This window comes from Danio rerio, chromosome 24, assembly GCF_049306965.1.
Source record: "Danio rerio strain Tuebingen ecotype United States chromosome 24, GRCz12tu, whole genome shotgun sequence".
In the NCBI taxonomy this organism is placed as follows: Eukaryota; Metazoa; Chordata; class Actinopteri; order Cypriniformes; family Danionidae; genus Danio; species Danio rerio.
In genome coordinates, this window is record NC_133199.1 from 27,195,097 (window position 1) to 27,208,507 (window position 13,411).

At 40.3% G+C, this 13,411-nt stretch overlaps 1 protein-coding gene across 4 annotated transcripts in view; it reads right to left on the minus strand.

The window, feature by feature from the left end:
* Positions 1–13,411, minus strand: part of zfhx4 (zinc finger homeobox 4) — an 81,107-nt gene that overhangs the window by 34,491 nt on the left and 33,205 nt on the right. For all 4 annotated transcript variants that reach the window (XM_679268.11, XM_005162749.5, XM_005162746.5 and 1 more), the window contains exon 4: positions 8,685–8,916. In XM_679268.11, coding sequence (XP_684360.5) covers positions 8,685–8,916 — 232 coding nt within the window. The remainder of the gene's footprint in view (positions 1–8,684; positions 8,917–13,411) is intronic.

Below are 13,411 nucleotides of genomic sequence, written 5' to 3' on the forward strand. Positions count from 1 at the left end.
AAATGTTAAATGATAAAAGTTATTGTTAATAATTTTTGTTGCATTTCTTCCATTTGTTTCCCAAAAAAACTGACAACTGATCACAATAACAAATGTTAATATTTGATTTAACTGAAAATCAGGGTTTTTGCATTAAATATTGATTGTTTAACCCTTCTGAGGTTGATATTGTGTTGTTTAAAATAAATAAAAACATCTGAAAACATGGCAGAATTTTATTTTTTTGAACTGTATTATATGCAAAACAAATAGTAATAAATGACAACATTTATTTTTAATTTAGAAAAAAATGTCATCTTTAGTTTACAAAAACTGTGATTTGCGAAGTAATTAGGTCATTTTTTCTATAGCTGCATGTATAGATATAAAATAAAAATTTTACACAACCCTTACACATGATCTTATTGAAAATGAATGAAAGAGAAAGGATACAAGGTCAGACAGACAGCGAGAAAGGGAGGGGGAAGGAGAGAGAGAGCGCTGATGGTTAGAGGGGTGATGGTTGGAGTCAGGACTAATTACTTGCAGGCAAGATGCACTGGGGAGGACGGGGTCACTAACTTTACCCTGACACCTGGACGGCCCAGTCATCAATGGACGGCCGTCTAATCAGAAGTGAAGGGATTCAGGGCTCGGCGCTCTCAGAGATGATAGCTAATGACAAGGGTGTTGGACGCCAAGCCACACACGTCACACTACTGCAGTCTCATCACAAGTGTAACCCAGTGGAAGTATCTTCGTGTGAGAGATCCATCCGTATTATCACACATTAATAATAACACTAGTCTGCTGTTGTACTGCTTGAGGCAATTAGTTAATTGCTGCTTTATCAGAGCTCTATGCTGCCTGTCTCTGTGACGTCCTCCAAGCTTTGACAATGCCTTGTTTCCCTTAATGTCCTATGACAGAGAGCATTGTACCATCTCCTATGGTTAGTGTCAGTGGAGTCACCACACAATGAGGAAGCCGCCGAGCAATTTTCCTCTCCCTGTTTGAATTAAGACCAGATCAAGTCTCTGTAGGCTGTCAGCTTACACCTTTAGCAGTCACGTGTACTGTACATTTACTAAAACACGGCCCCTTTAGTCGCCTGCTCACTATGCTGGGCTTATTAGCATTGTTCGGCATGAACAAAAGAGGGCCTACTTTTTCAAGCGTATGTAAATCGAAACTGTCACGCTTTTCTAAAGGTATTGCATTCCTGGATGTTCTCAAAGTGCCACAGCCACTAACGAAATAATAAAAAAAAGCAGAGTGAAATAATTCACATTAGTATGCAAAGAAAACATCAATCCCTTGGAGTTTTAATAAGCATTATGGTTAAAAGTCAGGTATGTTAATGTGAATAATCATTGCAATTTCTGCTCATTTTAACTGTCAGTGGCCACAACTGCCTTTGAAAACATGAGGTAACAATTTAGCTTCTCTATCACCCCTTTGCGAATTAGGATTCATTGAAAGAAAAACCACCAGGGACATCTGTCCTAAAACATGTCTTTTCGAAAGCACTAAATGGCTATTTTAGAAAATAATTTTGGATTTCTGCACACAGAAACCACAGAATAATTACGTTAGCACTGGACGGAATTATTCAGAAATGACTCCATCTTGAGTGCCTGCCATATGAAAAAAGGGTTTCTGGTAAAATCACTGCTGTATGTAAAAATAATAATACACATATGTATAACTGACTTATTATGATATGAAAAAATAATAATTCAAGCATCAAGCATTGTCTCCATTTAATGATACAGCAATATAAATATCGGGGTCGGGCTGTGGATCTCCTGAGACAATTTATGTCCATCAACAAAAGGCCTCTCTTGGTGAAGATCGTGTTTCACTAGGGATGGCCTATTTTCCCAGAAAAAAAAGAAGCTGTGTTTCTTTTGTGGTGCCATCGCTTTCTGTAAATGTTTTTACACCAAAAAGCCAACTGATAATCTTGCTGTCGTTCTATATTAGACATGGGCCGGTATAAGATTCTGATGGTATGATTACCTTGGACAAATATATCATGATTTCACAGTATCACGGTATTGTGATTACTGCTCTAAAATATGTTCTTTTTAAATTTCTAAGTAAAAAAATTGATTTTTCCACCCTAAAAAAAATAAAAAATTACATTGAACGCTATAAATATTTTTAAAGAAACATTTATAAAGAAACTAGTACAAATATTGTGTTACTAGTTAAAAAGGGAACTGAAAAGATATTAACTAACTTTAGTTAAGCATTTATTCAAATTGTTTTTAAAATATTCAGAAATGAAACACAAATTTTTGTTTAGAGCAAACAGTGAACATAAATAAAAAGACTTTACCCTTCTGTAAACAAGTTCAACTCAAATAAGGGAGATAGTTTAGCTTGTTATACAAACAAAATAATAATAATTATAAAAATATAGAACACTCCGCAAACTAACATGGCTGAAACAACTCTGAAATTTTACTTTGCTGTTGCTACAAGATTGAGTGTCACAGGCGATACTTTTATTTGGCTTTGTAGCAAGACACTCCTGATATAGCTGCCTGTGGTGCTTTATTAGGTGCTGGGCAACAATTCTTACAAATGATCTGTTTTTGTTCAATGTCTGTGACTTTGAAACCAAAATATTCCCATATTACCTATGTTTTGTTTTTCTTTGATATCAATTCATCTATTAGTGCTTCTGAAGTGGCTAATCCTAATCGTAAGTGCTTTCCAGTTTGAGTTTTTTTGTGTGTGTGTGTGGGCATTCTGCATAGTTTGGTTGCACAATTCTGATTGCTTACTCAATTGGCTAGTAAGACTATAACACACAGACAGAAGTCATGTAATTGCTCTTGGCGGGGGAAGTTAAATAATACATTTACATTTCATTTTGCAACCTCTTGCAATTAGCTAATTGCAATGTTTCAAATCGCGATTTGATTTCAAATAATCGCACAGCCCTAAATATATATATATATATATATATATATATATATATATATATATATATATATATATATATATATATATATATATATATATATATATATAATCAGGTACAATCGCAACAGAGTTAAAAATAATAATAATAAAAAAATAAAAAACACAGCAGGCTTGTGTTCCTGCAGCCTGGCCCGTCTCCGTCTAATCACAGTGGAATGTGGCCGCCTCTGCGCCTCCTGCTTTGTGTAAGGAATCAAAGGGAAAATGGATGGCCTTGCATTAGTACATCACCCATGGCTAACAGAATGATGAGACTGATTTGGCTGTATGTCATATCTTTCACTTCACTGCTTTCCCATTTCAGTTTATGTAATGGCTACAAATTATGGCCACAAACCCTGGAAACACTGTCTAGGGAGGCGATCTCGAAAAGTAACTGTTATAATTGCTTGTGTGCCCTCAAAGTCGAAAAAATAAAATAAAATAACCTAAACCGTTAAAATATCTTGTCATGGCGCAGAAATGCAGGCGGATGAGAATGCGACCACAGGGAAAAACAAAGAGCCGCTTTGAGGATCGCATTCGGAGTGTAACCGAACAAAGCACGCAGTCCTCTTCATATACACGCTTGCGTCAGGCTAAAACAAAACACGTCTTTCTTTCTTTCGTTCTTTCTTTCTTTTTCCGACAGTCTAACAAAAAGAAAAAAAGGCAGCATGTCCATTAGTGCATGTTGTTGGCCTACAGCTGCCATGAAAATGGTTCTCACTGCATTGGTGGTAATTTGGCCCTGGTTGCAAACCTCCTGAAGCATTATCACTCAGAAGAAACAAAAGAGCGGGACATGCGGGCTCTCTCAGCTCCCATCCGGCTGTATCATTTAAAGACATGCTCATCTCCAAAGTCAGCTAGGCCTTTTGTTTAAGGCCATGTCACACAAAGATCTCCTCTTCTTGCCTAGTTTTAATACATATCGAAGGAGGGGGGTAAGTGTGGCGGGGGAGACTCTCAGAAATAATTACCTCCATAAGATCCCATCTCCTCTCCGAAAGCCACGACAAAATGGAGAAGCAGCCCAAGGATGCAAAAAAGCCCTTTATGCATCAACAAGCCCATCAGGCATTTTACAGGCCAAGCTACAAGCCAGGAAAATAGGTCCCACTCCACACGCATGCAATTACAGTGCTTTCTTGTTTTGTCTTTGTTTAAAGACAACTAAAATACACACACATACACAGACACACACATATAAATGCAGTGCTGCTGTTATTTAACCTTTTCATCTGAAATATCAATATTTGTTAAATATTTATAAAAGAATATCGTGCAATATAATGCAACAGAGAGTCATGCAATGGATAAAATATTAATACAAATAGCCTTTTTACGCCATCGATTTGGCTTTATGAGAAAAGTGCCAGCTGTAATTATTCCAGTCGGGAAATAATCTAGATGAATTTAATTTAGAAGTTACTAAACAAAACCCGGTTGCGTTTTACCCATTTGGCACATCTGTGTAAAATATGAGTTCGCAGGGGCCACATATATGGAGATCGCCGTGATTTACAAATGAGGGGCGCCACTTCAAAAACATGCTTAACCACACAACCCCACTGCCTTTCCAAATTCTCAGCTTCACAATGTTTACCTTGTGTAAATGATGAGCCTTCTGGGTCCCGAGCACAGGGAATTACAGTCGCTCTGGGAGACTCGGCAGTCTGATTCTCAGGGAGGATGGGCTCATATGGTCTCTTTAGGAGGGTATATTACTGTTAGTGCACTTTGAGAGCTCTGCCGTACCAGGTCTCTTTTGGCTAATTTAGCACGTTGGGCCCATGGAGGTCGGATTCATTATCACACACCACAGTGATTCGTGCTGTTAAGAATGAAATATACGACTTCTTGTCTCCCTGATGTACGCGATGCATGTCTAAACTGTGGGCAGGGCTACGTTTATCAACAAAAACAACGCTGGTGAATTTTTGCAGTGCAGACCCTTTTTGGCGTGCTATTGTAGTCTAATTAAACAATAAGCAGTCGGATATATGGCCCTTGTGCTACAGCATGGCTGTAGTTTGCTGAGTGTGGCTTTTGCCACTAATGCATTTCTCCTTTATTTAACCACTGTAAGCGCCACAAAATCTCCCCTTAATTATGTCTTAAAAAATGGCATCAAAATTGTTTAACGAAATCCATTCACATGAACATGAAGTCAATGGCATTCTAACCTTTATTCCCAAATGGTTTTATAATTATTTGGCGAGTTTCCACAGAGCTGCTTTTAAAAGAAAGATACAGGTCAGCAGTTAAATAAATCTTTCTCTCTCTCTCTCTCTCTCTCTTTCTCTCTCTCTCTCTCCCTCTCTCTCTCTCTCTTCATGAAACTGACTAATGACCAGAAAATGCTAAACTAAGGAGTTATACCCACGAAAACCAACCGGCCCCCTTTAACATAGAGCTGTAATTCAGTGAGAGCTGAAATGTTGCTTACTCCAGGACCTTTTTCACTGGAGCAGAGACACAAGTTATTACCATCACATACACACAGGCACCCAGCCTGGCCCTAAGAATGGAGTGAGCACTGTCACAGAGAGGGCAGACTCCCCCTCATTCTCACCAATTTATCCTCCCTTCTCTCCTCCGCTTAACTTTTTCATTCATTCATTTTCTTTTCGGCTTAGTCCTCTTATTAATCAGGGGTCGCCACAGCGGAATGAACCGCCAACTTATCCAGTATATGTTTTTACGCAGCGGATGCCCTTCCAGCTGCAACCCAACACTGGGAAACACCCACACACTTTTGCATTCACACACATAGACTAGGGACAATTTAGCTTATTCAATTCACCTATGTTTTTGGACTGGAGCACCCGGGGGAAACCCAGATGAACTGGATAACTTTTTAAAAACATTATTTATTTCAAGAGTTCACACTTAGCTGATGATTGATTGTAAAGTTTGTTTGGCATGCTGCCATTTGCAAGGCGAAAGGGGAGTTTGAGCTCAGGTAGATCTCGAGAACTCCTGTGCTGTAGTAGCTAATGAACAGATAGTGAATGCTCTTAAGAGATAACTACTTACTAGAAGCATGTCTATGGTGCCAGTTTGGATTAGTCAATTAACTTAAAGGTGCAGTAGTTGATTGTCTTCAGAAACATTTTCTGTTGTGCTGGTTGAAAGTCTCTTCACAGTCAAATAGTAATGATTACAGTAAATGATCTGAATGTGTTCATATGTATTTTTATATTCTGGGTAAAGCATAAAACTAAAAAATGTTCATCCAATTAAATAGAGTCGGACCGTCATCTCCCTTAATTCCGATAAGCAAGTCAGACTGTCAGCATATGTAGATTCCGACTTCTGCGCATGTGTTCACGCAGATCTGCCATTAGTGCGTGCCCGTCTGCTTCACAAACGCATGCACGCGAGCGATGCCCAGTCGGAGCCGGAGGCGCCGAAGAACAGCCGAGCTCAGGCCAATTACTGTAAAGCCAGGCGTGGGTATAATTCACTCTTAAAGCGGCCGCGTGGTCACGAGACGGACCGGGAGAAATCAAATGCTGAATTGAAACTTTTAAATACCTGAATCAATATTGGAGTTACTTTAGCACGCTGGAGGAAGGACGACACCATGGCTGAAGTATTACTGTTAGACAGGTTATGTTCTGTTTTGAAACTATTTTATGTTAGATTGTGTTGTTATGAATGACTTATATGCACAGACGTGTTGTTCAGCCACTGAAATCTCCTGGTGAAAAATTGATGTGATTATTTTCAGTTTCATAAGGTTCTTTGACAGCATCTATAATGTAGATTTATATTTAGTTTAACAACAAAACACCAGTAAATAGCGCTATTCCGCCTAACCTGCTTTATTGAGCTGAAGTTGCTATTATATTCACATTGGGTCATTTTTAAACAATGACAGCCTTCCTATACTGTTTACCATGCTACATGAACATGACATGAACTAGTGGGTTGTCTGTCGGCTCTAGTGATGCGGTGTGCGCTCTTGCGATTTCAGGGGGTGTGGCTTTGAATCACAGTCCCTCCCTGCCGTCCAAAGATAATATGCTAAGCGGTTAGCTTTTTGGCAGATCACCTACTGCATCTTTAAGTTACAAGTTTTTGGATGGTGGGAGGAAACCAGGGAACCAGGGGAAAACCCATTTGAGCACGGGATACTCTCAAAATTAAGTTTATAAATAAACTTCCCTGCTTTATTTACAGCTTTCACGTACCAGGTGGAACGATTAACAAAAATAAGCTGTGATTCATCTTCTGCCAGTAATCCATTTCCTTAACCTTACTACAGTTGGACCTGTCTGAAAGCACTTCAAACATTAGGATTATGGGGTTAAACTACCTGAATAATCTCTCTCCTACTGTTGTAAAAATGTTCAACAGCACCCCCAACTCTAAATGTGTTGTGCTCAAGGCTCAGACCTATTAAAGCTAGTTACTCTTCAACTGATCCAAGCAAAGTTGTGTATAATAAAAACATTGGCAGTTCTGCAGTCCACCTAGAGCACCAAAAAGCAATGACAACGGGTTTATTTTTCCCCTAATGTACTCTGTCTGGAGTCCGCCCACCTCATCTGCTTGTTCTGACATTCGTACAAGTGAAGAAAAGTATGGTCATTAAACAGCAAGCATAAATTCTGAATGAGTCTGCTAGTTTATACACATTAGCGCCATTCTGAAGGACTAGGGTAAATATAAAAGCCATGAGCTATAGCTAGAAACACTAGAATGGATTGGCTGAGGAATATCTTTGAATACGCTGTAAAGAAATGCACATGATATGGTGTTTACCAGCAACTCTCCAAAAATAATGCACTCTCTGAGATAATGTACTTAAAGCATGGTAATACACTATATTCTCATGCAAAGACAGGAGGTTAGAAAAGTGAGACTGTGTGTGCGTGTACACATGCATGTTTAGACAAAGGTAGCCTGTCTTTCTGAAAGCAAAATAATAATTTATCCAACAGGTCATTTGGTGCACCCAGACTCTGCAGCACCTTTGATCCAGATATAATTAATGTCAAATGTAAAACAGATTTGTTTATTTCCAATATGGGTAGTTTTGGAGCTGGAGTTTCACATATGTTTCTCCGTTTAATCCCATCTGGTTCTGGAGATCATATATAAACAGGACACTTTGGGGAACAGAGATTAATTCAGCTTTGGAATGCCATTGAAAATGTGTTTCCCTCGGCCAGGTCAGGCAAAGCAAAAACAAGTTAAGCGTTCATTTGAACATGCTGCATTAGCATGGGCATTATTATATAATGGACCCTGACCAGCTCTTCAGTTTTGAATTACAGGTCCCTCTCAAATAAAACTATTAATCTTTTCTTTGTGTGTGTGTGTGTGTGTGTGTGTGTGTGTGTGTGTGTGTGTGTGTGTGTGTGTGTGTGTGTGTGTGTGTCTCTGAATGTTTTACACTTATTAGCTTCTGGCAGCTTCAAAACTTTTAAATGAAAGCCAAATTGATTTGGTCATGAGAAAGGAAATTAAAGCTCACTCCATGGGGAAAAATTGCACTGTGAGATCCTCCCAAGGTAGAGTTTCATAACCTTCTGCGTGCCTGCTAAAGATGTCACTGCAAACAGGCCCTGGTACTGATATAAAAAGACGGTCAGTAATGGGAGAAACGTGTTCGTTTTAGGGATTTATGTTTAACATCGGGAGGAGAGGTGCTCCAGAGTTGGGTTTGAGGAAGGAGGTATGCCTTACAAGAGTGGGCTGAATAGTGCACTCACCTGATTCGTTCGGAGGGCAGTCCTTGACGAGGAAAATATCAGCAAGGTTGTCTTCATCTGGAGGAAGGCCCTGCTGATGCAGCTGCAGCTTGCGGAGACCTTCGCTCTGCTGGTGCTTGACTGACCGGAGGTGCTGCAGCAGGTTCAGTTTGGCTCGGCTGGAGTAGTCGCACAGCGCGCAGTAGTAGTAGCAGGATTCCGAGTTACACGCACTCTCTTGTTTTTGCAAGTGCTGCAGGAGGGGAGGAGGTGCGAGCAGAGAGAGGGAGAGAGAGAGAGAGAAGGGGAAAAAGTCATTAGGGGCTATACGCTTCACATGAAATTACAGCCATCGTTTGTTTCACGGGCTGAGACAGCACCTACATGAAACAGATACTTCCTTTCCCCCGTAATAATCTCCCGACATGAAATGCATTCCTTCCAGCTTTGTCCCAAACATAAATACTGATAACAAAGAGAGATTGTCAAAGCCGAGTGCTTTAGAGGGGCTGCCCGATGAGGAAAGACAGACGAGGGAGAGCGAGCCAACGTGTCTCCGCCTGGCATCGCGTAATCCGGGACATACGAGTAATTTACCGCGACAAAAAGTCCAGCTTAACTTTAAGTCTGGACTCTGCAACTTTAGAAAGGGATAAGAGGATGAAAGAAGATGGGTTCTGGAGGGGGTAGTTTACTATCTTTGCAGTGATAAAGATAAGAAAACAAATCTACCAGACCCTGGCTATAAAACTACCACAGGTCTGTGGCTTTGTGCGGTAGGAGAGGGGCACCTCAGCTTCCATCCTGCTCATAAAGGCCTACGGAGGACTGTGAAACAGTTTAAACATGTACTGACGCACACGTGTTCAGGTTTATATAGTATAAATATTCACATGCTGCTTTGTGTGTGTGTGTGTGTTTGTATATATAGAGGGGCATATGAAGGCCTGTGGCGCATTAGTGAACGAAAGTGGAAGCTAAACCCCTACGTGGCCTCTCTCTCTTCTTCACTGACACAAAGACCCCTGTTACTCAGGCCCATACACACACTGTATGTGTGTGAATCTTACAGTTTTATTGCTACCATGTTGCTGATGCTATGAAAGCTGATTCATTTTTTTTTACACAAAAGTAGCAAAATAAAATTGTAAGTTAAATTTATTCATGAATTGTGTCTTAATTAAAGTCAAAACTATTTGTCTGCCTCATCATAAACATTTACAGATGTTACTTTATACATGCTTTAAAATACAAAAATAACTTATATTGATAGCTACGGAAAACTAAATAAGTGACAATATATATCAAGAATTTACATAAATTACAGAAATATATTTACTTATATATACACAAACACTAATCCAGCTCTAATGTGTGCACACACACAAGTGTGTTACACTTTTCTGAAAGCTTAAGAGGAAATCCTGGCTACTTTCTCATGCTAATACCTCCACTATTTACAGCTATTAAAATGCACCTAACCGCTTTATTTCTCTTGGCGTTCTGGCTTGCAGTAGGTCAACTGGTACGAATAAGGTGAACAGGCTCTTTCCTCCTCTGCAGCTAACAAAACCCAAACTGGATTGGTCTTTTTAGGGACAAGCACACACACATACACACACACACAGAGAGAGAGAGAGAGAGAGAGAGAGAGAGAGAGAGATGGTGGGGCTTCCTAAGCTTGTTAATTCTGACAAGAGACTCCAAGCGGAGGCTAGACACAGAAGGAGAGCAAAAGTATTTAAAACAGTGCTTTGTAGGCGAAATCCGAACTGTCCAGCTTTGCGTATTGTTCTATTCATCTCTAATGTGTTTCAAACAGCAGGGCTCCTGCATTCAGCCCTGCCTGACAATTATGCACTTTAATTTGGGCTAAAGTTTTGCATTAAAATTGTGCAGCAGTGCACCATGCAAGGCCATAGCTGGCCTCCCCTGCACCTAAGACACATACAAAGCCTCCCAATCCAACAAACATTGCCTCCTCCCTCCCCATTCCCCAGGCAAGCCAAGCATATCAAGTGTGCCTACAGTACTCGCAGACTAATGAACAATGCGCAAAAACAAAAGGCCGAGTGAGGCCTCCATTATCTGATCTTCCGCTAAAACACAAAACCAGAGCTCTCCGAGCCTCTAGGAAGTACCGGCGTGCCTGCAGGTGTGAGCCGGCTAAATAGAAAACCCTTTTGACAAAACAGATTCTTGGACTGTCAGGGATTAGAGTCATGGCACCAGTGGTAACACACATCTTTTCTTTCATAAACTCTGCAGAATTTTCTCACGAGTCTGCACCATAAGGGGCTCACTGTGGCCATTGAAACGTCTTAAGCTTTAATTAAGTTGAAGTTGTCAGAGGAAAACCTTTTTGGCACAGATTCAGGGTCATTAATTACAGCTATCTTTGTTTCTTTCCAAAGGGAAGCCCTTCAAAGACACGCAAGGCTACTTGTATGAACTGCCTTGCTGTAAACAGACTCGAACCCGGCTGAATTGACATTTAAAGCACTGGAAGGGTCCTGCCACTCTTGGACGACTAATACACATAAGTGTTTAGTGTGTAAACTTAAAAGAGAACATGCTCAAGCTTTTTTGATTTTTCTTAGAATCTCTGTGTGTGAAACCTCTGCATCATTAATTCATCTTAGGTAGTCATGCATTTGCCAAAACAAAATACATGACGTTCCATCTAGACTCGAAATGGTTTCTGGGAAAAACAGCAATGTAATTTGTTTTCCCTGCATGATGACTAAACCTCATTAGGATGAATAACTATCACTAATAAACAAGCATTTGCTCAAGGGCTATTGGCTAGCTATTGTCGCATTCATATTCTCATATTGCACTTATATGCATCTTATCCTGAGTTGTAGCCCCTTTTAGCAACCTCCATTACTAATATTTTCATGCTAATAGAAATAGATTTGTGTAGCATGTGAACGAGGCTGACCGCATATCTTAAATTATTCTGAACAGTATCCATTTTTATGGTCATATTATAAAACACAATGCAAGCAGAGATGTGCGTAACTCTAGAAAATATTAATTTATTCACTATCAGCATTCCTGCTTTGTTTGCTCAAGACCTATATTAAAATTGAGTATTTTTCTTCCTTCTTTTATAGACCCCTGTGGCACCAGTGCAAGCTGTTCAGAGACTTGAGCCTGGGGTTTCTGATTTATGAGGTTTAAGCTTACCATTTTTAGTACTGCCAGACTCACAAAGCAGTTATATACTACCTGCAAAGTTCAAAATGTTTGTGGCATCCCATAGCAGATTCTGCCCACCGAAAAGTCAGGATGCTGCTAGCAAAGAAAAGAAGCCCTATTTATTACTAAAATAAATAAAGAAAAGAAGAATAAGACTACGCTTTCTCTCACCTCGACTTGGTTTAGCAGAAAGCTGGAGGATAAATCGCACAGTGGTTCTGTCAAGCGCTTAGAATTTTTTTTGAAACTGCTCCAAGTGCTGTTGTTGTGGGTGGCGAAGAGGCTATCTATGACAATATAGCGCAGCGCTCTTGTCTTTGATGGGTAATTGTTCTAGATTAGCATTTGGCAAACAACCAAGACCCAAAAACCCCATGGGGTCCAATCATTTTAGCTAACTTGTCATCCCTGGGTGCCCCTTCACATGGCAAAGAGCACATCCAGTTGTACAGGACCCTGGGCACGGAGGTCTGAGGAGGAACACCCACCTCCTGCTCTCTCTAGACTCTCAGGACCTAATCAGGCATGAGCTGGGCGACTCTAAAGCAAAGACGCCGTCGTACCGTGATGCCAAAACAATGCAAATCAAAGCACCAGGGACTCCCCATCACCTGTCAAACTAGACCCCAATTCCCAAGGAGCCTGTTTTTCCCCTAACCTGATGAGACTTATTTATTTATACTGACTTCAATGATTACAAAACACCTCTCGTTGCCTTCCACTCTGCCCGTCTGCTGTTGGCAGTAGGAGACTGGTTTCATTTGTACTGCCTGCAGTGACAAAACAGACTCATTAGTGGCATTCAGAATAAGGATAAGGGCTGTTTGAGACTGGATGTTTATTCACTACGTTCTGCTAGGATGACAAGACTCCTTCAGACAATGAAAGAGAAAAAAAATGACGGGTTAAAAAGATGTTGTTCGTAAACGAAAACAAATTAGGCCATTCAAACTTTTTTGCCCTGATCATTAGTGGGGGAAAAAAACAACAAAAAGAAAACATGCATAAAATAATCATGGTCTTAAGCATTTTTTTAAATAAATCCTATCAGCACTCCACTTTATTAATTCTTGTTTGTACGCTTTCGAAGAGGCACCGGTTTCCGGTCTAACTCTGGGGACCCCAAGAATGAAAAAAAAGAAAATAAACAAAAGCTTGTTTTGTTCCTCAGAGCATTTTAAACACATTCCAGCCTTACTTGGAGGCCAGCCAGGTATACGATTCCATCAATGCTGACACCGTCCAAACACATGTTACCAGTAACCGCTATTGAGCCCGGAGACATAAATGTAATGTTATATCATGGGTACCGCAGGAGTTGGCAACCTGAGTGAAATTCTTGTGCGAGAGGTATGCCCCCTACATTCCATTCAGAGATTGCGCACAAGGCCACTGTCTTTTCTGCTACCGGCACAAAACAAGAGCGAAAAACCATCTCGTTTCTACTTTCCTTCTCCCCTACCTCAACAAATCCCAAGGAATGCATCAAAGAGCCCCAAATTACCTCCCCTATTTATTTTTTTCCTCCGAATCCGTCTGGTTCA